Raw genomic sequence first — 27,573 nt, forward strand, 5'->3', positions numbered from 1 at the left:
GAACTTCAGAAGAATCAGGAGGTGGTTTATCTTGAGTGTGGGTTATATGGATGTTGGTACGCAGATGTGCGTCTGTGTCTGTGATATTATCGGTCTAGGAAAGATGTGGGTGAGAGATCAGCACCCTGTGAGGCTTTGAAGCACAGTATTATGTCCTCTTGACTGTTTGTAGAATGTTTCAGCATAGTTACTTCAAAGCAAGAGACAGAGCTGGATGTTTTGGCTTTTACTTTCTCTGAGAGCCGCTGCTAAATGCATTAAATCCATCCAATGTTGTTAGAAAAACATAGAGACACATTACTACTACAGTATGTCACTGATACAGATGTACTGTACACAGGTCACGTCACATGGTCACTGTGGGCCTTATTCTGCTTGGTGCGGTCCGTTCCGAATTCTTTCAGAGTGCGCTTTTTAGCCATCCTCGCATGTGTAGGCAACGAAATGCGCATGTGCAATGAAGTGTCTCCGCACTCGTTCTTGCCAATACCGTCTAGAAATGTGCACCGAAGTGCCTAGGGAAATATGGGCGTAACATGGGCGTCATGTAGGTGTACACAAGGGAGCGGTTTCAAAGTGGGCAAAACTGGGTGTAAATCTGGGCGTACACGTGGGAGTGCACGAACAGTAGTAGGCGTGCATTCAGAAAGGACACCGACTGCAAGCAAACCAACATGGCAGAAATATGCGGTGTCCATAAGCAAGTTTCACTTTGCGGAGAGCAATGGTTCATGCGCTAGGCATTCGGTTCACCCATTTAGTACAGCCACACCTTAAGCACTTGTAGCTGACCACAATACAATCCACTCCTCTACTCATTAGTGATTAATTACACTCTTTTCACAGATTCAATTGGAAGCATTGCTGCCTAAATGACCCATTACAACACTTAACATGATGTAAGGGTTAATCTAAAGTGCAAGTAATATGTTTAATTATCTATAAAAATTAATTGATTACATTTAAAATTAATCTATGTGTTATGAGGTTGGCTAATTGGATAAGTGTGTCATGTTGCAGAAGCATGAGTTCCGATTAGATTACTGAGGATTGTGGAAATACACCAACTCGGTGCGTACGGCCAGCTTCCTGTCCGTTCGGACGCTGTAAGACCGTGCAAGAATCTTTGTGTTCCCACCGCACACGCACGTTTGGATGTAGTCCGAAGACACTCCCTCTTCTTAGCCAGTCCGTCCGAAGGAATGCGGACGACCTGTGGGCGTGTGTTCTTAGAATGTCCGCCGTGCGTGGTGTTCGGTCATTTCCTAAAGAATTCGGAACGGACCGCAATAACCAGAATAAGGCCCTGTGTGACAGCTGCCACTTCCCCAGTTACTGGAGGTAAAATCTTCACAAACTAGTTCATGGTTGACAATTAAAATGTAAACTTTATGGTGCAAATTTACTAAAGCTCTATAAAAATGAACAGAGGTTAAGTTGCCCATAGCAACCAAACAGATTCCGTCTATCATTTTCCAGGGAGATGCAATCTAGAAATTATACAGAGAGGGCCTGATTCAGACCTGTGTATGTGGGAACACATCCCCTCGCATGTTGTTAAACGGAAGAGAAATAATTCAATGTTTGCTGACCATCTAATGATCTTTCTCCCCATCAGTAGTATAGGCAGTCTAGACTGACTTTTATTCTGGCCGCTAACCGCCATATGTGGTCCAAAGCCGGCCACCCCAAGCAGGCATCGCCATGCCTACGTTGTCAGGGGGAACGGCCAGCATTTTTATGGGGATGCCCATAAATCGCTGGCCGTTCCCCTGCCGCTGCCACCTGCCCATTCCCCGGCCCTCCCTTCCCGGTAACTCGCCAAAGCCGTTTGCTCCTGGGGGCCCATATTCCAATTCGGCCTATAATGAATGGGTCTGAATCGGCCCCAGAATCTGATTGATTGCTATGGCAACATCATCTCTTTTAATTTTCAGTAATTGTACCCCTATGACTACTGCAAAAGCATGAATTTCTGTATATAAAATACTGTGCAAAACACACATTTAATTTGGAAAGATTTTATCTGAAAAATTGTAGCAAACCTTACTGTGGGCCTGATTCAAAGATGGCAGCAGATACCATTGCAGTTGTGATCCCGTAAGCAGCGACTGTACGGAACAAAAACCCAATGGACAAGCATCATGCTTATGGTGCTAGAACCATCTTTCGTTTCTAGTTTTTAACTGTCTAACAAGTAGAGTCTAAATAATATGCTGCATTATTAGTGCCCACCTAGCACCTTATCTCCTTGCTTAATGTGAGTAATGTCTGCTCAGGATGGCAGGCTTGGGTTAAATGGCAGATAGCTAAAGATGACAGTTGGAAGAATGGACACAGTGGGTGGGGTAAGACAACATCAGCAGCAGTGATGAGCATCACACTAATGGCAGATGCGCTGGACAGCTGGAAATTTATATGGAGCTTTTAAAATACAGCCAGATTCTTATCAGTGCTTACCTTTCCCTCCCACAAAGTAATGTAAAAATACTTTGGTGGTCTCAAAAACACTTTTGCAGAGTTACTGCTACGAAGGACTTTCATGGTGGTCCAATAAAGAAATGGTCTAACTTCCGAAAGCAATATAGTAAATTGCCATATTGTCTTTTCCCAGCTCAGTATACCGGTACTCAGAATGCATTTCTGTTGACACAGTTTATGTGTTTGTGTACGTTCGTGCGAGCTTTGTGTGCTGTAACCCGGACAGGTGCTATATAAAAGTACAAATTAAACTCTTCCTGGCTAAAATGAATAAAATAGATAGACATGGTGTTCTGTAACTCCCCAGTTGTCAAGCAGTGCCTCAACATATCCTAAAGCTGGGTGCACATTAGATGATGTATACCCAGCATAATATCGGGAGTGGTGGGACCCAGCAGGGTAGCTGGTGTCAGCAAGTGCAAGGACATTTGCCAATGCCAGGCATTGGAGGGCCAGGGGTGTGGGTGTGTGTGTGTGTGGGGGGGGGGGGGGGGGGGGAGTTTGCACGAGCCAAGTTTTACAATATCCTCTATTGTCTTGCATATACAGACGACTGATGGCATCGCTAACTACCCACAGAAGCGTTATATAGTGCATACTCACTGAATTAAATACACAAAGATGTTGTTGATGAAGGTCGTTATAATACATATCGCATTGATATATCATTTAGTACAGGGATAGCCAACTCCAGTCCTCGAGAGCTACCAACAGTTCACATTTTCCAGCCCATCCAACAGGTGCACAGGTGCACTCATAACTCACTGCTGCATTTTAAAAGATCCACAGGTGGAGCTAATTACTTCAATTGTGATTCTGTAAGGAGACCTGGAAAATGTGAACTGTTGGTAGCTCTTGAGGACTGGAGTTGGCTACCCCTGATTTAGTATGTACGCACCAAAAACCTACACAGTACATATTATACAATTATTGGCCCAATTTGCAAATAATAGAGTGATCAGCCTGATTTATTGTATAGTGTGTATGACTGACTGATGCATATGAATTCCACAAATCTTGTCCACAAACCCACATCTACAATTATTGGTAAAAGGAATAAGTGCTATGAGGGAGAACAAAGGTATAAGGAAAAAAAGAAATTGCCACACATAAAAATTGGCACACATAAAATGTAAACAGCTCTTTTGTGAGGAGAAAAAGTCTGTGGATGGTACAAAACTGCACTCTCACTACCTCTATGGTAACCATCGGTGGTAGCGGGGTGCAGTTGATGGGTGCAGTATCGCAGCTTTTGTACTTCTCCCCACTGCCCGGCAGGTAAATGCAGAGCCCAAGGTTGCTGGGTGATGGTGAAGGTTGACAGACTCTCTGCTCAGTGGCACCGCTCAATGGCAGCACCAGGTGCTGCACCGTGCTAAGTGCTATTCTGGCCAAGGGATACTGAATGTGCCCCTGCCTGCAATTTAATTTATCTTGACTCTACCTTTTAATTGAATTGCAGTGAAAAATCAGGTTAAAGGCCCCCACACACAGGTCCGATTTGGCTAGGGATACCAACTCATCCCTTTAATCCGGGACACATATTAATTACACAGGGTCTGTGGCTGATTAAAACCTGGTGAAATGGAGTCTTGAAGTCAGCCAGCCACAGAACCTGTGTAATTAATATGTGTCCCGAATTAAAGGGATGAGTTGGTAACCCTAGATTTGGCCTGCCTTTTTTTTTAATTCCAAGGGATCGGGCTGACGGATCAGATGAAAACTGGCCATATCTGATGTGTTTTGATATCCAATCTGATGCGCGGCCCTGTGCGCATCGTATAGGATCCAGAGATCATATGTGCTGCACATATGATCTCTGAATTTGCCCCCTTCTGGTGGCGGTGAACGGGGTCGTATGTGATACATTGCATGTGAAGAGACAGCATGCGATGTACCGCGTTCTATCCTGCTGCCCAGAAAGGTCCCAGGCGGCTCAAGTGGGCTAGGATTGACATACACTGCTGTGAGACATCACAGCAGTGTATGGCCACCTTTATGTAGGGTGCACACCAGAATGACCATGACCTTGCGCCGATCATGAAACGATTTCCTTGAAATGGTACGATGGCTGCGCAATGGATTGGAGTACACGATCTGCATACGATCTGCACACGAGCAGTACCCAATCCAATGTAAGTGATGAATCTTTAGTGCAGCTGTTAAAATCTCCAAAGCGACCCAATGACCGGCGGGGACATGCATCGGATCGGAATTCTGTTCGTTTTACATACAATTGCTTGTATGACGAGTCAAACAAAATTGGGGGAATTGAGCCCAAATCCTTCTAAGACTTCATATAAGCAACATTTAATTGTTGTTTTAATTGTTTTTTTTTTTAAATAGATGTCCTAGAACTGGGGTAGCCAACCCTAGTCCTCGAGAGCTACCAACAGTGCATGTTTTGCAGGTCTCCTCACAGAATCACAAGTGAGCTAATTAGCTCCATCTGTGGATCTTTTAAAATGTGTCAGTGATTAATGAGTGCAGCTGTGCAGCAGCTAGGTTGTCTGGAAAATGTGAACTGTTGGTAGCTCTCGAGGGCTAGGGTTGGCTACCACTGTCCTAGAATGTTGACACAAAGAGTAATAGTGTGTACACACGGTCCGATTTCCTTTCCGATGTTGACGATATAGTCAACATCGGATCGGCAAAGGATGCAGATCACAAGGGTTTTAACCCTTGCGATCCCGATCCGATCCCGATGCGCGTTCACGTATCGGAAGCCAGAAAGTCTTGGCTGCCTTGTCTATATAGTGCAGATTTACACTATATAGTCAAGATTGGATGCAAATCAGATGTGCCTTAAGATCCTATCCACGATCCTATCTGATCGGATCGTGGATAGGATCTTAAGGTACATCTGACCGTGTGTACACACCATAAGATTGCATTTACATCTATAAACATCTTTAATTGCAAACAAGATGAATAAAGTCCAACTATAATATAAGATGTTTATGATAAATTCACATTACACTGATAAAAAGGAAGTGCTTTCTTATTTGCTAAATCAGCGTGAACTCCGATAGCATCTGTAATCACCTTTTCTATATTATTGTCTGTGTTCTATCTGTTGCGCTTGGTTGTTGCATCCTGTTACTGACTTCATACAAGGCCTATCTCTTCTGGCTTCTTTATCCGGTTCTGGATTGTAAGTTCTGTATCGTTCTGCTCACCTCTTCTCTACAGATGAAATCTGAGATCATCCTATATATATGAGTTTCGCAGAGGAATATTCATTTTACTCTTTTGTTGACCCTAGTTTTTCAGGCTTGAAGATTACAGTTATGTGAGCTCATGCGAATGGATTTCAGTTCTGCATTCTCAAGGTAGATTAGACGCCTTCAAAGAACGATCTCCTCGTTTCCGTAATAGCCACCAGATGTGACATTATCCAGCATATATTAAAAGTGTATCTTTTAAAAGCTGTACAACTATTTTTGTAACCCCTTGGTCTATACATAAGGGGGATGCTTTGTGAAAGGATTTCTGTTGTAGTCAATGCTGCTTACTTCTAATATCAAACATGAAAACTCTCATTGCTTACAAATAATGATTCTAATTTTGCATGTTTGCTTGTATTTAATTACAGTTCAGAAGGGAACTAAAATGTAACCACTTAAAAATGTGTTACCAGTATACACTGCATTGAGATCCATGCTTTGTACCTATGCACCAAAAATAACACACATATACTATGCTCTCCAGATATAAGGGATGGCCATCATCTATTTCTGATTCATAACCATTGATGTTGATGGACAATGTAGAATACTTTTGCCATTGATAGGGAGAACAAGATGATTTCCCTACATCAATGGCACACCATTAACATTTTTTTTATTACATATTTTTTATTTTCCCCAAGGTGCCAGGACATGGAGCATAGCTCCACCCACAATACTTATGAAACCCCGCCCAGATTCTGATTGGCCACAGAACAGTTAGTCAATGAAAAGGAATGGCCCTTGCTGGTCATCCATTGATTAGTATGTCACCATTGATGGCCACTTGCAATATCAATGGTGATGGCTATCCCTACCAGAAAAAGCTCTGTAAACTGTAGGTGAGCCTGGGTATACAAAGAAGCTGAAGATACATACTGTACAAAAGTGTGACACCATGTTAAAGTGCAACAGCCTCTTACTTTAGTACTATCCCATTCATTTAAATATAAGTTAAAATGTTTACAGCTGTACAGCTCCACAAAATTGGCATGTGGTCATGTGCCTACTCCATGCTTTGTAACTAACACCCTAATTCCACCTAACGCCAAACAATTGTGCAACCCTCTGCTCCTCTCCAAATGCTCAGTGCACCTACAGTATGCATTTTCACAGAAATGTAGACACAGTTTGACTTACTAAAAAAAACTCATGGTAGGACCAGAGCTGATTAATCAGAAGCCATATTGAGTCCCATCTCACAAACCTAAATTATCAGTCCCTGGGACAAATGTAATACAGTAGCCTGCAAAATGTGGGCAGTAGTAAAATTGACCAAAATGCAGATTTACCAAGCCAAATGCAGGTGCCACTAATTCCTCTAATTCTATACACAAAATTAGCACATGAATCCCACGAAAAGAGGAAAGCAAGAAAAACTGGAGGAGTCTCAAGGTCCCCATACACTAGTGAGATTTGGTCTGATTTGACCCGAGAAATCGGACCAAATCTCTTGGTTTGACATCCCATCCGGCCCAATGCGCGGTCCCGTGCACAGCGGATCAGAGCCGGGAGGTCGGACAGGCTGCACATAAGAAAAATCTTATGTGCAGCCCAGCCTGCGTCCACTCACCATTTCTGTGAGTCCCCTGCCCGCCACTCTTCTTCCCCCCGCCAGCTCCCAACGCATGCAAAACTAGGCACATCAAGTGTCAGAGCCCTCCCGGGTAGCTGCCGTGGAAATAAGGTCCAACTTGACAAGTTGGCCTAATATATGGGGACCTTAAGTTACAGCCTCAGGAGCACCAACTAATGAAACATTTTTAAAATTGTCTTTATAGGAGCTTTCCTTCCTCTGGATTAATTTTTTGAGGATGTTTTTGTTTGACATAATTTGATTTGAAATTGGCACTACTGGGGACATGATCTGTAACTGGCACTACTGGGGAAATAACATGTAACTGGCACTAAATAAGTGTCTGAGATTGTACACAAACTTTGTTTCATGTTTTAAATCCTTGTTTTATGCGCAAATAAATTATATGTGTGTGTATTTCATGTGTTTAATGTGTTAATACGACATAGATGCCAGATACCTCAAGTTACCTCATTCAAATATAAAATCACTATCTGTGAAACGTTTGTATGTTATTCCCATGTATGAATGGCTTTTTATTAAAAAATAAAACTATGGCACAGTAGGTTAATCGTCTCCTGACAAAAGAATTAACCTGTGTGTGAAGTTGTGTACCTATGGTAGGGAATAGGTTGTAAGCTCCACTGAGGTAGGGACTAATGTGAATGACTAAATATCCCATGAAAAGCTCTGCTCAATCTGTGTTCACTATAGAAATGGCCTTAATGGCCATATGCCAAACGAGCATTACTGGATAAGCTCTAGCATGCATGAATGGTCGAGTAACTGTTACAGATTGTGCCAAATATACGTTTTCAGGAAAATAGTATATAGTTCCATACATAAGTGTAGGCTTCCATTTTTTTTTTAAATAGAAACTGGGTGAAACGTGTGTAGAATAAAGTTTTCTTTGTCTGTGAAAACCATCTCATGCTTAATACTGCGCGTCAAGCACAGTAAAGCACTAATTCTTTAATCAAGCAGCGACAGCAGCCTGAACTCTAGAAAAATAATTATTCCAAGTTAAACATATCCATTGCCAAAAATCTGGTTTGTCCTGCAAAAGCCCTACTGATGCAAACCGTTACTGTGAGCTAAACTGGGAAAGCTAGGACACATGGGAGATTCTGATAAGACCTCTTGCTGGGGCACTAACATCTCTTTATCATCATGTGCAGGGCCGCCAATAGGGGGGTGCTGTGGGTACAGCTGTCCCGGGAAATGAGTCCCAGGCCCCAAAATTCCTGATGGCAGCTCTGATCATGTGCATGATATTTAACATGCCTGTAAGTCAGTGCTTCTGGCAGGCACATAGTTGCACACAAGTACAGTAGTATGAAGGCCTAAGAGTACTTTGCCTCTGAAACTAACACATAGGGTCCAGCTAATAAACCCTACTTTTAGCTATTGTAAAGTTATGTTATGTAGTATATTCTGCAACCCTCCAAGCAGAGACACACAAGAGTGCACAGATTGAGTTGGGTACACTTGGAAAATGAGGACGGTCCACACATAAGGAATGATAGTCAAAGAAGGGACGCTGGAGAATGCAGGAATAAACTGGGGGTTGGAGACCATCAGGGAATAGTTGAGAGATGTAACACAGATGCTGCCGACAGACTTTTGTGTCTAGGTAATATGATGCAAAATAATGTGTTTTTGATTTGATAACCTTATCTAGAAGAACATTCCAGAGACACGATTCCATCTCCTACTGGGTGCTGGCATTAGTGCATAACAAGTAAAAGCATATTTTCATAGACAGAGTTATGCCAGCATTATCTGATGACTTAGATCTTTATGGTGTGTGATAACGGCAGGATCGTGACTTAACCTTCACAGCACTGTGCGGTGAAGTGATATACAGAGTGACTACTTGCTTATGATGTTGGTGTGGGGGTTATTATTACAGTATATATACAGAGAGAGAGAGAATGTGAGACAGCACTCCAGAGACTACCATCTGAATTTGCAACATGTTTCAGGCAACTGTCAGTCATCAGGGATATATCCTTACATAGTATAAAAGAAAGTCCCCCGAAGCACAGCATCTTTCTGTCAGTCTGTCTGAATGCACTAATTTATTTATTTATTTATTAACAGTTTCTTATATAGCGCACACAGATTCCGCAGCGCTTTACAGAGCATAGTTATAATCAAAAACACATAACAAATTACAGTACAAGACAGTTTAGGACAAGCACATGGTTAATATGGATAGTTGCATCAGGGGACAGGACACTGACACAATCATCAGGGTGGCAGAGGTTTATATATTCTAAGAAAGGCACATGAGGAAATCTTGAAAACCGCTGGACGAATATTTGTGCAGTTTTCCCTATAATGTAGTGCAGTTGCTTGAGCCTATCCTTTATGGGAGCTGAGCAATAACGACTTTAGTGAATCAAGAAAAATGACTGTGACAGGGCCAGGCAATGTGTGTGAGAAGACTCAGCGATGGGCGGGGCACACCTGGTAACAGCCACAGCCTGGGCTCTCCCTCTCTAGTTCATTCTCTGGGAAGGGAAGAGGAACTGCTACTGGGATAGAGATGGGAGAGAGGGGGATGCGGCTGATTTTATATATATATATATATATATATATATATATATATATGTATATATATACAGCACTACCAACCTACCCCTGGTATATATACATACATATATATATATATATATATATATATACACTCGGCGTTGCGGCCTGGCACTCTACCAAATTTCGCCTGCCCCGGAGCCCTCCGGATGATAATTTAGGTTGATTAAAGCTGTAAAGCAAACTGCGGCACTCCAGGGTCTTGTAAAGGTATCAAAAACCGCATTTATTGGGTAAATGCAAAGCAGGTTCCAGCTTTGGACTTCAGAACTAACACACCTACTGTACCTGGGACCATTGTAAATTCCTTTGTGGTTGTCTGAACCTTTAAGAACCTACTGCTGGGCTGTTTAATCTGTTCCTGATTGTATGAAGGAATTCACTGTTTTGATGATCATCGATCTGTTTTGAATTTCATATTGGATTCTTGTTTAACTAACTCCTAAGAAGGAGATGCTCCTACCTACCCTTATGGTTATATCCATATTGACATCTTACTAGTATCATTCATTTTGAAACTACTATTCGCCCCTGATGAAGTCACCTAGCTGACGAAACGCGTTGGGCCAGATTCATATGTTTTGATCACATGCTGTGAATGAACCACATACAGGATACGAACTGAATTGTATTTGTTTGTTTTTATCTTTTGTATACAAAATATTATAAAGGTAAAACCTGTTATAAATAAATATCTTTTACATGATATGCAGATTAGTATATCATAAGCGCACTCTGTACCCTCTCTTTGTTCATCTCTAAATTTCGGGTCCCGTCTAACAGGGGATCCAACAGGGTTGCTGCTCCAGGATATCAAGGCGCAGATTGGGGTACCCCCCCCCCCCTGTTTATATATATATATATATATATATATATAGATAGATAGATAGATAGATAGATAGATAGATAGATAGATACAGATGGGGGGGAACAAGAAGGCACTCAGAGGACTTTTCTTAGATCAATAGTGTATTAAACACAGCAAATGAAAGAAGCCAACGTTTCGGGGCTAACAACCGCCCCTTTGTCAAGGCCAAAACTCGTGAACAAGGGTACAATCAATGTACCCTTGGCACCTGAGCAGCTGCTGTTATTAGAGTGCTGGCATATAGGACTATATATATATATATATATATATATATATATATATATATATACATATATATATATATATATATATATATATATATACACACACACACACACACACAGCATATTTTTTGCACTTTTCATTGGGAACTATGCACTAATAAAGCAAGGAAGCGCTTCTATGTTAACCAAGCAACACTATGATTATGTTTTTGACAGGCAACGTTATTTTATCAAGTACACATGAAAAAGTATTAATTTTTATGGTGAAAAAGATGATGCTATTTTTATCTTATTTTCTTGTAGACCAAATGTTTGTGGATCTCGGTTTCATTCTTACTGTTGTCCTGGGTGGAAAACATTACCGGGCGGAAACCAGTGTATTGTTCGTAAGTATAATTCTGCTTTTTTTTCCATGAGTAAGGAAATTGCTAGTACTACTAAGTCCCTTTGTTGTCTCACATTTCTAAGAAAGTAAATATCAGAACGATAGAAATCTGGACCACGCTCTTCCCTTCCTCGCTTTCACAGAACTTTCCAAACCTTTCCTGTCACCTTCACTTACAAAAGCCATCCAAACCTCACACCCTTATGTCTCTTCTTCACAAGCAAAGTACTCTGTCCAAACCTCACAGGTTTACTCTTACGTATGGAGGGAAAGCAGTGCAGCCTCCAGCATCCAATAGCACATTAATAACATGTGCCAGCTGATTTTATATTAATGGCCCGTCTGAAAGGTCTGTTCCACATCCCAGGGTGGTGAAGTCACCACTGTGAAAATCATGGTGGTCTTCTTTAATTGTTTTGTCCTATAAATAAGAATAGTAGTGTTTTTCTTCATTTACTGCTTTTGCCTTCATAGAGAAAAGGTGCCCCAGCTGAATAATATAATATATTGTGGCATTTGAGGTCAGTAACACTGAATCCTGCCCTTTGTTTCTCCCCAGAAGTGCTACAAATATGCCATTTATCTACAGTAAGGCCTTATATGGACATTTCTGTACACAGGCCTTGGGGATGTTTTCCTGTGCTTTGCTTTTGCAGGTGGTAAGATAGTTCTAGAGTCACAGTAGGGTATATTAACATATGTATCTACTTTAGGGATACATTCACTTCAAGCAGAATGATTAGACCACAGCTTCCCCCTCAGTCTGCTTACTAAAACCCATTTAAAAATTGTATAAGCTTTTGTCTAGAATGTCTACAAGCTACTGTCGTTTGTATTACTCTGCTTAAACATGCTCTATTTAAATAACTTTATTGGCAGCTTTTTGGAAAAACATTAAATGATGACATTATTCCAGTTGCACCCAAACTGTGTGCCCAGGCAACCTGGGGTGCCTCAAGACACTTACAGGGGTGCCCTAAGTTGGTGTCCCAGGACCAATTCAGATTATTCATGGTCAATTTTGGTTACGGTAAAGATGGAAGACAATGTCTAGGTTGACAGATACTAGGTCAACCACTAATGGTCGACAGTGACTAGGTCGATCCTGGATAAGGGTCAACATACCCTAGGTCGACACTGCAAAAAGGTTGACATGAACTTATGGTCGACATAGGCAAGGTCGACAGTCAAAAGGTTGACATGAGTTTTTTTATGTTTTTTCTGGGTGTCTATGTAATCGTATATCATCACGGACACCATATATATGTACCGCTCGCCATGCACTGGGCACACTATTATATTCCCAGTCTATGCCCAGTTGGATAGTAAAGTATGAAAAAATCGTGTCAACCTTTTGACTGTCGTCCCTGCCTATGTTGACCATAAGCTTGAGTCGACCTTTTGGCAGTGTCAACCGAAGGTATGGTGACCCTTTTTAGGTGTTGACCTAGCCACTATCAACCATTAGTGGTCGACCTAGTGTCTGTTGACCTAGACATTGTGTACCCACATACCGTAATTGTCACAGGGAAAATCAGTGCTTGTGGCTGCCAATCATAACATATGGACAAACAGTATCAAATCCTCTCCCTCACCACATAACTAACCCTAAAGGTCCATACACACTGGGCGATTATACCCAGCATAATGGACATCGATGACTGCTGTCATCGCTGGGCGGGAATACACACTGAGCGGCACAGTGGACGGCTTTGCATAGCGCAGCGCTATGCAAAGTCTTCCTCAAAGTCGCTCATCTACTGGTAATACCAGCAGACGAGCGGCTTTCCTAGCGATGATGCGGGAGCGCGCATCACAGCTCAACGATGGGCCATACACACTGAGCAGCTTTGAGCTGAAAGTCGCCCAGTGTGTATGGACCTTAAGGGTGATATAATGCCACCAGGAATTTTGGGGCCCAGGACTGATTTTCAAGCATTAGCCTACATCATCATGGGCCATATGCTGTATGCAGAATGTACAACACAAATGTAAATACAAATACATAATGTGACCTATCTTCTATTTCCATTCAGCAATCTGCCGGAACTCATGTGGAGATGGATTTTGTTCAAGACCAAATATGTGTACATGTTCCAATGGACAGCTGTCTCCAAACTGTGGGGCTGGAGCAGGTGAGCCATAGATGAAGACTAATCTATTATACAGTATTTAATGATATAAGCACATTTATAGGCATAAACAGGCACACACAAAATAAAACATTTCTATGACCTGCTCAGACATTGCCAGGCCTAATTATACAATGACAGGAATGTATTGCTGTCTCATCGCTTATTCCAGAAGCATTAACAGGCAGAATTCTAGCAATACTATACACAGTATTTCAAGATTTCCACGTTCTACTTGTTATTTGAGACAGGCACCCTGTCACAAAAAGGACATTATACAGACCCTCCGATAAAGGCATATATTCAATGCCGTGGGCAGTCACCGCTCACCCTGTCAGTATTCAACTGACCCCCCCTCATTCGCAAATTCCCCCTCGCTCCGTTTTTTGAGCGAGGGGGAATTTGCGAATGTGCCTCCAAAAGCTGCGAGAATCGAGGCTAATTACAGTGAGTTTGCTGCACTAGCCGCGGCTCTCGCAGTTTAGGGGAATCCTCGCAGTTCTGTGACTGCGAGGATTCCGCCGGAACGTTGCATAGTGCGAGCGGCCGGCGCAGGGGTTAAACTGCGAGGATCACTGGTTTTCTGTGATCCTCGCAGTTTAACCCCCTCGCTGGCCGCTCGCACCGGCATTGAATACTGGCCATAGAGATTCAGAGATATACTACAGTATATATATATATATGGAAACATACAAAAGTGCTGTAAAACAAATAAGAAAAAAACAATTTTTTTAAGTATGTCTCTATTATGATGTCCTTGTAAAATATCCAAGTAACAGTGGCATGAGTGGAGTTATTTCTAATTTACTAGGAACTAGTTAAGCCACCTGGCATATGCTGTGTCACCGGTATACATACAGATAGCTGGCATTGGGTGGGGCTGCTGGCTTTCAGAATACCGACCTTCCCCCTACCCTTTACTAACCCCCCTCTAAAACCCCCTCCCCCGCAGCCTGCATACCACCCCCATTTTCCCCAGCTCTAACCCACTCTGCATACTAAGTGCAGCATCCCTGCAGCCAGCACCCTAACTAATGTTGGCATTCCGGTGCTGGTCTTCTGGCGTTAGTTGGTATGCCAGTGTCAGTAGTGAATGGTGGCATTCCCACGACCAGTATGCTGATGCAAACCGAGTCACCTTATTCTGCCCTATTCCACCGCCTACAGGCTCCATGACAACAATTTCCCACTGTATACTTACCCCAATGTTCCCAATCCAGAGCGGTCCCTCAACCTCTCCTGCAGGCAGGGCCGGCAACAGAAATCTTGGGGCCCTGTACACTGATATTTCTGGGGCCCTCGCCCCCCCCCCCCCCCCCCCGGTAATCCCAAACCCACACAACTATGAGCTCCTTCACCTCCTCACCTATACTTTTGGGGATCCAGGGCCCTCGCTCAGTTGGGGAAAGTTCAGTCACTTCTCTTCTCCAGATTCCAACTGTGACTGTGTTAGTGTGTCCCCCTGTGACTCCGTCTCCTGCTGCGGGCCTGCGGCGAAAAGGCAGGCACAGATCGCAGAGAAGATCACAAGGAGGGGTGCCACACAAGCACAGTAAGGCCGTCTGTGCGCAGTACCAGTGACAGGGGACAGCCGAGCATTGAGCGGCTGCGGCGGCCTGCACTGGACGCATGCAGGAGAGATCCGGCACCCTGCGCGGGGCAGTGCGGAACAGAGGGAGCTCTGACTGGTGCTCAGCAGTCACGGGCAGGGCGGCAGCACGCACAGTAGATGGCCACAGGGGTCACAGGTGACAGTGCACACACAAAGCTAATACAGCTCACAGACGGGCCGCGGCCAGGCTCTGGGGCCCTTCAGATCGCCGGGGCCCATCACACTTGTCCCCCTTGACCCCCCCTGTCACCGGCCCTGCCTGCAGGTCTGTCTCATCCCAGCATTGGAAGCTGTTTTCTAAGGAGAGGGGTGCAGATCCCAATGCAGTACAGGACCAATTATTATACCATTGGTGACATAGAACACTATAGCTGTCACCATAAGGCAATGGTCAGGTGAGGTAAAAACCTACTCTCTCCTAGCCACCATGACTCTACCCACCTTCCTCAGCCCTGCAGTCTGCAGAATAACTGACTGCAGGCATGAGTGCGGGGTGATAAGTGATCTGTGCTTCTTCCTGTGGTAACGTACACAAGGTGACTGATTACACAAGGAGAGTAGGCATACTACTTCTCCTGCCTATAACCACTAACAGGCATCATATGATAATGCAGTGAGCAGCAGATGACTGGATCACCAAACATGAGCAGTGTACATTCGATTACCAGGTTTCAGCATTCAAATATGTTGTTAAACTTAAATGTAACATTGCAGAGAATGCAGGTCAGACTCCAAAATATACAGTCCTGTAGCTTCCAAACCTAGTAAAAGAACCACTAACACAGTACACTACCCCTGGAATGCAGACTCCGCTTTTAACTACTGTATGCCATGCCACTTTCCTGCTCTCAGGAAAACAGGATAAAAACAATGCTGATGGCATTGTTGAAATCCAATCAAAACAAGACATGAGACTTGCTGATTATTTCCGTAATGATATGAAGCCTAAACTACATATAACAGTCACCAGCTACTGTGTTTTCATTAGCAAGATGTTTACCCATACAGTATATTGACAATAGTATATTCAGCGCTTATCTAGGAAAAGACTTGTACTCAGAAAAAAGTATCACTAGTCAGCCAAAGATACAATTTGATACAAGATTTATAGTAAACTCCATACTCTGGACAAGGTTGTTTTTTTATTTTTTTTTTACTTAAATTTCAGATTCTGGAATTAGCTAGTGCATAAGAATTATAAAAATTAGCCAAATAAAGGTGCAGACACGGTGCGCAGTTGTTTACCATTAGAAAGACAGTACTGGAAGGGTTATTCAGACCTGTGTGAAATTGCAGCGTCCTGCTTTCAGATAGTCGCCTCCCCACCAGAGTGTAATCCCGCCTCATGCAAGTATGCAAATGTTTTGTGAAAATATTGCTAAATGTGGCGCAGCTAAAGATCCATTCACAACTCATTCACCATGTACGGATCTTCCCACTGTGTGCAGTTTGTAGGTCTGAATAACCTGACCCTTCCACAACTCTGTAACAGATATGGGCTGATCGTAGCTGGCACCGCACACCATCCCTGAAAACGCTGGGCACACCTGCATTTTTCCTGACATTCCTGACTTCCTGTCATTTGAACTGCGTCCGTGTTGCGCGGGTAAAAAAAAAAATATGTCACTCTGGGCCTTATTCTGCTTGGTGCGGTCCATTCCGAATTCTTTCGGAGCACGTTTTTTAGCCTTCTGCGCATGCGTAGGCAACGCAATGCGCATGTGCAACGTAGTGTCTCTGCACTCATTCTCGCAATACCGTCTAGAAATGTGCACCGAAGTGGCTCGGGAAATATGGGCGTAACATGGGCGTCATGTTGGCGTACACAAGGGCGCGGTTTCAAAGTGGGCAAAACTGGGCGTAAATCTGGACGTACACTTGGGAGTGCACAAACTGGGGTAGGCGTGCATTCGGACAGGACACCGACTGCAAGCGAACCAACATGCCAGAAATATGCGGTCTCCATAAGCAAGTTTCAGTTTGCGGAGAGCACTTGTTCATGCCCTAGGCATTCGGTTCGCCCAATTAGTACGCCCGCACCTGAAGCACTCTCAGCTGACCACAATATAATCCACTCCTCTACTCATTAGTGATTAATTACACTCTTTTCACAGGTTCAATTGGAAGCATTGCTGCCTAAATGGCCCATTACAAAATATTACAATATATGCTGTAAACACGACTGCATTGTTGCTATCTGACCCACATTTACACTGCGTAAATACACCAACTCGGTGTGTACGGTCAGCTTCCCGTCTGTTCGGACGCTGTAAGACGTGCAGAATCTATGTGTTCCCACCGCACACGCACATTTGGATGTAGTCCGAAGACACTCCCTCTTCTTAGTGAGTCCGTCCGAAGGGATGCGGACGACCTGTGGGCGTGTGTTCTTAGAATGTCCGCACGGCGTGGCGTTCGGTCATTTCCGAAAGAAGACGGAACGGACCGCAAAAAACAGAATAAGGCCCTCTGTGCCGTAGCTAGGGTGGCCAATTCCGGGATCGTGATCGTCGGAATCTCAAGGTTTTGTCCCAGAATTGATGGGATTTTGGGATTAGTTTATGCATGCGCAGTCTAATGCCGGGCAGCTTCTGAGCATCCGCTTAGACACTATCCGGCTGTTCCCAATCCCGGTGTGCGGCTCTGAGCAGCATGACAGTCAGAAATCACTATATGCAGGCCGCACCGTCGCATCCACGCACCTCCCGGCTGCACCTCCTGCTCTGCTGCCACCCGCCCACTTGCTCCCGAAGGCACCGGGCACCCCTGCACTATAGCTGTCTGCCCCGCTCCTGGTCATGTAAGTAAATGCGTGGGGTGACCGGTGTTTTTTTTAATTAGGGATGCCAATCCTGGCATCAAAAAATGCCCAGGATTGGCATTCCCAGCCATAATGCAAGCATGCTGTGGCCCAGAAGCATGTGTATTTGTTCAATAATCAATCGCTGTCCAAATTTGCACAGCAGCGATCAGGTCTGAATAAGCCCTTGAGTGTATATTTGATTATTGGCAACAGTTTTGGCACAGTAAAGATGCAGCCAAACCATTTGTTTCTGTAAGTCCCATGGACATTTTTGAGTGGCTAAGTAAATAGTATGCAGGAGATGTCTGTATAGCGACTATTTCGACTGTAAGCTCTAATGTCAATGATTACACATCATGGGCCAAATGTAATAGGGTGAGAGTTTCAGAAAGTGAGAGATTTTGGGAGAGTTTTCCCATGTTTTTTAAAGCAGCAATTTATTACATGGCAAAATCAACCTGGTTTTGCAGTGTAATTGATTGCTGCTTTAAAAAAAAGGGGGAAACTCTCCCAACTTCCGTGCTTAAGAAATAGGGACACTCGCGCGGCGAAGCAAATGAGGGCACGGCTTATGCTAATTAGTCGCAACCTCCTTTTCATACGAGAATAGACGCTGTGCGCATGCGCACAGCGTCTATTCTATTACATTGGGGGGTCTCCCAACTGCCACCCCCCGCAGCGGGACAATGCCTGCCGCGGGTGGGACAGTGGGACAGGACCGAAAATCGGGACTGTCCCGCTGTAATCGTGACAGTTGGGAGGTATGCTCTCCCAAAATCTCTCACTTTCTGAAACTCTCACCCTATTACATTTGGCCCTCTATCTGCAAATTGCACATAATTAGTGGCTTCCCATGTTTTTAGAGCACTGATTGCTTGATGTAGATTAAATGAATTACACAAAAAATTGCTGTTTTTATAGCATTAACCACACAGCAATGCACACAGCAATGTATTTGGATATTAAATGGTTCCAGGTCATTTTATCAGTTAGAAGCACTGAATTTAAACATACCTACAATGATCTCAATGAACCTAGTCAGACTTCTGAGCCTCAACATTACTGCTAAAGAATAAATAGTGCTCTGATTGGGATGCCCAAACACAACACATATTGGTTTGTATTTTAACCCTTTATATGCTATTTTAAATATATTACTAATTGCTGTATATTACTTAACTTGCTGCACTGTAATTATGAAGAGTTGTGAATGCTTCTCTATTTATTAATGACATATTTTCTCCAGTATAAATAAATTACATATGTTATGTCTTTCTCCACTGAATGCATATTGTATTATCCATTCTATTCTTCTATCATATCATTAAATAGTAAAATATAAGGGCCTGATGTATCAAGCTGCAAAAAGTGATAAAATGGAGAGTGATAAACAGCCAGCCAATCAGCTCCTAACTCAAACTGTCATGTTACAGGCTGGGTTTTAAAATGACAAGTAGAAGCTGATTGGCTTGTTGTTTATCACTCTCAACATTATCACATTTTGAAGCTTGATACACCTGGCCCTTAAAAAAAAAGATTCCTAAAGCTGTGTACACACGGTGGAGATATATTGCTCAGCAATATATTGCTAGCCATATATTGCTGAGCAATATATTGCTCAGTTTCTCCTTTTCATCAGCGACCAGAGATGGTCGCTGATGAAAAGGAACCTCAGCCGGCGGTGCTGCAGAGGTAATTAGCTGGTCGCAGGAGCATACATATTATATACATTTCAACATGGCTGGTTGCAACAAAGTAGAAATAGTGGGTGAAATTTAATAGGATGAGAGAATCATAAAGTGAGAGATTTGGTAAGAAATCTCCAGTTTTTTTAAAGCGGCAATCATTTACACTGCTAAACCAGTTTGATTTTGCAGTGTAATTGATTGGCGCTTAAAAAAAAAAAGATATTTTTTACCAAATCTCTCACTTTCTGATTCTCTCATCCTATTAAATTTCACCCCCTGTACCTTATTCTGGTTCACTCTCAGAGGCAAATTCCTTCTCAAATTGACAAAACCATGTGCACTGCAGGGGGGCAGATATATCATGTGTAGACAGAATTAGATTTGGGTGAGTTATTTTGTTTCTGTGCAAGGAAAATACTGACTGCTTTATTTCTACACTGCAATATAGATCTCACTTTGAAGAAAAACCCCACCCAAATCTAATTATATCTGCACATGTTACATCTGCCCCACCTGCAGTGCACATGGTTTTGTCCATTTTAGAAGAAATTTGCCTCTAAGAGTGAACCAGAATAAGGCCCCCTGTCTTATTGCAGTGCTCACAGCTTAAGCCCTGTACACACGCTTAGATTTGCTTCAGATTTGATGTTAGCTTCGATTTTCTATTAGATCTGGCATTAGATCATCCCATTCGATTTGGCTTTAGATCTGTACTGTTGCATTCGATTCGATTTTGATTTCACAATGTAGGCACAATGTAATTATTCAATTTACTGGATCGAATTCGAGATTTCCTTGGCTGCACAGTAGATTTTTCTATTCGATTTTGAGAAAACGGGAGCGTGCATCGAATCTAATGCAGATCGAAAGTGTCCTAAAAACCATTATATGTGGATTCGATTTTGCTTCTATAAGCAAAATCGAATCGAAAACAGGGAAAAATCTAAGCATGTGTATACAGCTTTAGTAAATTTCCTCCTAATAGTCCATAGTCTGGAAACTACCTGTACTATAAGATTTATATCAACTTGAAATTTTTGCACTTTTTTTTCTTGTACAGTATAGACTGTATAAACAAAAATTGCCTAAATTGTAATCAAACCCATTTTCAGACACTATACAAACAATGCCAGGAAAATGGATCTTCTAAATAATTGGAACTTGCTTACACAAAACTTTACTTCTAATTACTATGATAGGTTTTAAAGAAATAATCACATAGCTGAGTAAATAAAGGAGGAGGTTTAAATTAAATGTCATTGTTGTGCTATGTATGAAGTTTATTTTCAGTATTTTCAGATACTTCCTTCCCATGATGACAAATTGCTGCAGTTTACTCTTTTTTTGCAGCATCTCAGGGCTGTTAATTGAATCGTGTTTAGAGAAACCTGATTTTTCTCCAGGCTGCAGTAATTAGATGAGTGTTTCTTTTGGCACTGGGCGATAGGAAATGAAGAGCGTGCTTTTAGGCAGTATCCTCAGAACAGAGTCCCTCATGCACTATCAGGGAGAGATTTAACTAATTTGTGTTTCTTGGATGACTGGGGGAAATCACTAACTTCTTAGGTTGGAAGCATATTATACTGCGAATAGTCTGTCCTTTATCTGGAAAGGTACATTACCAGATGTTTACTCTGAACAGACAGATTGGACAGATAAATCTTTAGATCAGGGTTGCCTACCCTCCCGGATTGGCCGGGAGGGTCCCGGAAATCGGGTCCCCCTCCTGAAAGGTGGGCAATCCTTCCAGATTCTGCATCACCCCCCCCCCCCCAGACAGCAAGGAATCCTTTAACTGATCATGTGAAGCAAATAGCTTTGTTAAACTACTTAATTCTTCATGTATTTTTCAGTTCCATCAAAACATTTTAGTAGTAGAACACTTAATGATTCAGCCATTTCCTGGTTCTCATCTTACCTATCTGATCGCTCTTTCAGTGTTTGCTTCTCTGACTCTACCTCCTCTTCAATATCTTTGTCAGTCAGAGTTTGTTGCCTAGGGGTCATCCTTGCCTCGAAACTATCCTTTGATCCCCACATTCAATCTGTCTCCAAATCATGTTACATTCATCTAAAAAACATATCCAAAATACGACCCTATCCGATAATTGCAATAGTCTCCTAACTGGTCTTCCCAAAAACAGACTCTCACTACTGCAATACATTTTAAATGCTGCTGGTAGGCTGATCTACCTAGCAAGACGCTCATCGTCTGCTTATCCGCTCTGCCAGTCCCACCATTGGTTGCCTGTATGTTACCGCATTCAATATAAAATACTTCTACTCACATATAAAGGTATTAACAATACTAAACCAGCATATATCTCTTTATTTATCACAAAATATCTCCCAACTCGACCGCACCGCTCTGCGCAAGATCTGTGTCTCTCTTCTGCACGGATTACTACCTCCCACTCACTATTACAGGACTTTCATCGGGCTGCTCCCACCCTATGGAATGCCCTTCCACGCACAATAAGACTCTCCATTCTCTTCCAAACTTTCAAGCATGCCCTAAAAACTCACCTCTTCAGGCAAGCCTACCATATTTAAGTTCTACACGCATAACCCTCTGAGGCACTAATGTGTCATATAGCTTCCCTTCTGGACTTGTAACTTGGTGGGACTGCTATGCTATTACTGGTGCCTGTCCTTGTGTTTCCCTCCTATATCCCTATAGATTGTAAGCTTGCAGCAGGGCTCTCCTACCTCCAAATCTGTATGTTGTTACTGTTTGTTTTATCTCTGTTTACAATTGTAAAATGCAACGAAATATGCTGCGCTATATAAGAAACTGTAAATAAATAAACACTTCCGACGCTGGATACTTAGTAATCTTTTGATTCATTTCATAGGTACTTAGAATACAATACTTTTATGCAGACCTTATACTAACTGATTCTGGTTTGGTCTGGGAGAGGACACTGGAAGCTTGGCAACAGGATATTCCATGCTTGACTAATTAGGAATTTTTCTTAAAACACTTCAGGTCTACCATGAAATCTCTATGACCAGCCACGTTAGAGGAAAATCATATAAAGAGAATCAATAACTTGTAAATCTTCCAGTCCCAGCACAGACATATAGTTAAGGGGGAGATGGGGTTGTGCCCAAGATTAAAAAGCTACAAACGAATCTATTTCACAGTGTTTGAACTATTGGAAAACTGGGACACATTAGAATAATGGTATAGCTTTTGTTAACAATTTCACCAAAACAGTTGGCCTGGATCCAAATCCATCTTTAGCAATTGAAAATTAGAGGCACCATTATTTATTTATATACAGTTTCTTATATAGCGCAGAAGATCCCGTTGCGTTTTACCATGAACCATTCTATCTCCTTTAGTAATTGTCATAGTCAGTGTTGCAAATCTTGAAATCTTAAATGCACTTGACATTTCTGGCCTCTCCTGAGTGCCTTAAAGACTCAATTGTTATGTATACTTTCATGTCATTTAGGAAAAGTGAAGTTCATGGATTGTTAATGGATAGAATGCTTAGTGGAAACAGGCTGACATTATGGACATTTGTGAATTGAAACAATGGTATTTTCTCTGCTAAATGTGGACTTCTTCCAGGTCATTGTCTATGTTACATGTTTATAGTCACTTCTCAATTTGGCCTACTCACCTGGCATGTCCACCTTCTCCCGCACCTCTCGAAGACCAAGGATCTAGATAAGATAATAATCAGACACCAATGGTGTCCCCCGAGGGTTTGCTCTGTATCCGGGAAAACAGTAAAACAGATTTGCACTAGCAAATGGCTAATTCTTATATTATTACTTCTTTTTTTTTCTTGGTTACATATACACACAAACAAACATACACACACATTTTGTTTATTTTGTTATTTGTTAGGTCTTTCACTTAGTAAATTTGTAAGTTAAACCATTGCCCATATCATCATTTTTACTGTGGCCGATATTCAATTACCAGCAAAAAATCATCAGGTGATGTTTCGATGTTTAGTTTTCCAGGCTATCCAATCTGGATGGCTGAAAAGAAGAAAAAAAATTGCACAAAAACAGAGGCAGGTGAAACAAAATCCCAGAGAATCCACGACACGCGTTGGCTTATTGGGGATCCTCGAATATACCTGCTGCAAATTATTTGATCATGGGTAATTGAATATCAGCCTATGTAGTAACTATACCTTATGTAGTAACTATACCTCCATCAAAGCCTATTTGGCATAGACATCATAGACATCAAAAACCCACGAAAACAGATGTCGACTTTTTCATGTCAACATTTTTAATGTCAACATTTTGCTTGCGTTGGCCTTTCAACCCTGTTGATCGAAGCCATGTCAACCTTTTTGCTGTGTCGACCAATAGTGCCCGACCCTATGATCCATACCCCCATATTGTATAATTTAAAAAAACTAACTGCAAAAACTAATTTCCTACAAGCTGACAAACTAATCTGAGTGCATTCACCGAATTCCGTAGCGTACAATATATATATATACAGTTGGACTGCATGCCTTTTTTAATACAATTGAGTTATTGAGTTAACAGTTGACATCATAAATAAGAATATCTGGGTGATTGTGCACTCTGACCAAAATGTTAATTCATTAAAATTATTTAATTTAATTACTTATATTTAGTAAATAAATAAAAAAGAGATATATTGACATTTACTAAAAACAAATTGTGTGGTATTTATACAGGGGGTCTTTAGTTTACGGTATTTTACCAATCATATAGCTGGCATTAATGATTGGTAACATACGGTAAAATACTGTATACAATCGGTAGTTTGTAGTTTAGGAAAACCTTCATTTGAGCCTGTTCTCTTTTTATTCTCTGTTCATTGTAAATGTGTTTTGACAAATGAGTTCACTTTCCGATTAAAAAATAGGCATTAGCTACAATATGAAGAATTCTAGTCATCTCCTGAGCAGAGGACATTAGTGGGCAGTTCTAATCCATACCCCAAGCATGCAATAGTTTCAATAGGTGTTCCAGTTAGTTTTGCCACGTACAACCATAGTAACTCAGTATTTATGCAAGAACATAGCAACTTGGCATTCTGCTACTAACATTGTTTAGAGAAGGAAAGAAAGGAATTCTGAGGTATAGAAATAATCTTTTATGTTCTGGATATTAAATGAAAAGCCTATGATGAAACATAAGTCCAATGCCTTTAGTGCGAGATATTTTAAGTATGAACAACATATCTTAAAATGAATATATTAATAGATGACTTTGCCGCCTGGGTAGAAAAGGTAAAATAACTTTGCACAGTTGAGACATTGGCAATTTGGGATAAATGTATAGGCCTAGTTATTAATCAGCAGCTATGAGGATAGACATGGCGCACCTGCGGGATGAACAAAGGTGGCTCTCCAGGACTTCCATAGTGTAGAACAGTCTCTTAGATGTTGCCCAAGTTCTCAGAGAGTGGGAAGCACAGATACTTGATGACACAATTCATTTAGCTTTGTTTAATAAGAGATTGTGGAAGAAGAAGGGTGTAAAAGCATGGTTTAAACATTATACTGACTGATATTTAACCGTTACAATATTTGATGCCTAGATATCGTGTGCATAGTGCTGGAGGACCACCTGGAGTCCTGATTTACTTCTTAAATATGAGTCTTTATACACTATAAACACTTATTGGTCCTCTTTACAGAACAATGTGATGTGCAGCCTTCTCCAGAACAGGATGTATATATCATTTTTTAGTATATATATATGTTATGGAGTACTTGAAAGTTATGTATATACATATCATTCCCCTGTCAAAATCCTGTGCTTGCCCTTGCTGTGACTCTCCAGATGCTGATGGTGAATTGAAGCTACTGTGGGCACTCTGGATGGTACTCACGCTGTGGCCTTTCCCTTCACATTCACATTATTTTCTGCCTGAACATTTCTTATTATAGAATCCCTACTAAATATCATGTTATTCTCAGCAAGCCTCAAACTCCAACTTTTATCTTATATCATCTCATTAACCAATAACACAACAAAGTTTGAAATATGAATATTTGAAAAATGCTTTGAAATAGGAATATACCAAAAGCAAGATATAGCTAGGAATCAGCTGAATCCCAAGGATTTTTTAGGGGCATTGGGAAGGGGAGTGCAGATGAGCCGGAGTCTGTAGGATGGGCATGGCAGAGGTCTGGACAGCTGCTATAAAATACTACTGTGTGTCAGAAATTTGGAGACGTGGTCCTGCGGCCAGGGGGCGTGATCTGAAAATCGCTCCTGTGAGGCCACGCCCCATTTTGACACTCTGGGGGCTCGGTGTGAGCTGGTCGCCATGCCCCCAACCATCTGTCTGCAGGAACAGACGCTATTCGCATGTGCACAGCGTCTATTAACAGCTGCTCCCAGTGCTGCCGCAGGCAGGGGGGACTCCCAACTGTGGGACACTGCTAGCCCCAGCGGGACACAAGACCGTCCCAAAAAAATGGGATGGTCCGCCTGAAAATCGGGACATTTGGAAGTTGCTTTGCATACTATTTTACAGTGACACTTTGTGTAAAACAGGGGGAGTGACTAAATTTGGCCACACCTCCTCAGTACCCAGGCCTCATGGATTGATTTGGATAATAGCACGAATGTCCATCCTGCGATAAAATCTAGCATCTTTTTAAGCAAAAGCCGTTTGCAAATTGATTGACAGGAGGCCGGCATTTTGTAGGTGGTAACCAGCCATTTTATAGGAGTTTCAGAGAAAACGCAGGGGTGCTCAGGTGTTTTCGGGGAAGACGTGTGATATCAGTTCTGGCCCTGATCAGCCTGTCTCTATCACATCAGCCAAGTAGGTTCTAGGCTATGCACAAACTGCGTACACTGGGAAAATCAGTAGATGGACAGTGAGTTGCGAATGGATTTACAGCTTTTCACCGATCTACGATATTTCTCAAGCCTTTCTCAGCCTTGCACAGAGCGGGTTTTCACTGTGTCTTGGCGGCCGCTATCTGATTGCAGGGGTGACATTTATTAGAGATTGATGTTGGGTTTTTGGCAATTTATATCGCAAAAACGGCCGTTTTTTCATTTTTTTCCCCAAATCGACTATTTACTGGGTGGCGATTTGCGGCATAAATCGCACATTTTGCCGCAAAATCGCGCTTTTTGCCGCGAAATCACACTTTCTGAAAGTGCGATTTTTTTTAACTCCGGAATTCGCATCCAAATGTTTTCCCCATTGAAAAAGATACAATTCGCATTTTTAATGAGATGCGAATTTGGAAATCGCCCAAAAAAATGGTCTAAAGTTCCAAAAAAAAATAGACCTGATCCTGACTGGCGATTTGGTCAGAAACATGGCGATTTTGTCAGAACCATGCACAGATTATTGTGATCTGTGTATGGTTCTTTGTTAAAATATGTGTAAAAGTAAAAAGAAAAATTGGCGTGAGGTCCCCCCTCCTGTACATAACCAGCCCCGGGCTCATTGAGCCGGACCTGGTTCCAAAAATACGGGGGACAAAAAGCGTAGGGGTCCCCCGTATTTCTGAAACCAGCCCCTGACTCTTGGACCGGTCCTGGTTCCAAAAATACGGGGGACAAAAAATCTGGGGGTCCCCCGTATTTTGAAACCCGCACCGGGCTCCAACAGCCCCCAGTGTCATGCCACAGCCGGGGGACACTTTTTACACAAGGTCCCCCGGCCGCACCATGAGCACCGTGGCTGGTCAGCCTTGGACGGGGTACCTGGAGGAGTGGGGACCCCCCCAATAAAGGGGTCCCCCTCCCAGGCTTCACCCGTCCAGGGCTGAAGCCCGGGGCTGTCACCGGCGTCCCTGGCCATTGGACGCCGGCCTGATATGGTTAAATTCTCATTCCTAACATTGCTTAATACAGGAGAACTACAAGTGCCAGCAGACCTCCCCCGCATGCTGGGACTTGGAGAACCACAAGTCCCAGCATGCGGGGCATTAATGGGCCCCCTGGGACTAGTAGTCCACCTGTAAAAAGTATGTTAAAAGAAAACACACACACAGAAA

The 27,573-nt window shown here is 42.4% G+C and overlaps 1 protein-coding gene across 1 annotated transcript in view; it reads left to right on the forward strand.

Annotated features, from left to right (window-relative positions):
* Positions 1 to 27,573, forward strand: part of LOC146059873 (fibrillin-2-like) — a 99,286-nt gene that overhangs the window by 35,414 nt on the left and 36,299 nt on the right. Inside the window, exons 3-4 of the mRNA XM_083172493.1 lie at positions 11,278 to 11,360; positions 13,396 to 13,494. Coding sequence (XP_083028619.1) covers positions 11,278 to 11,360; positions 13,396 to 13,494 — 182 coding nt within the window. The remainder of the gene's footprint in view (positions 1 to 11,277; positions 11,361 to 13,395; positions 13,495 to 27,573) is intronic.

This window comes from Crinia signifera, chromosome 1 (genome assembly GCF_055691185.1).
Source record: "Crinia signifera chromosome 1, ASM5569118v1, whole genome shotgun sequence".
Lineage (NCBI taxonomy): Eukaryota > Metazoa > Chordata > Amphibia > Anura > Myobatrachidae > Crinia > Crinia signifera.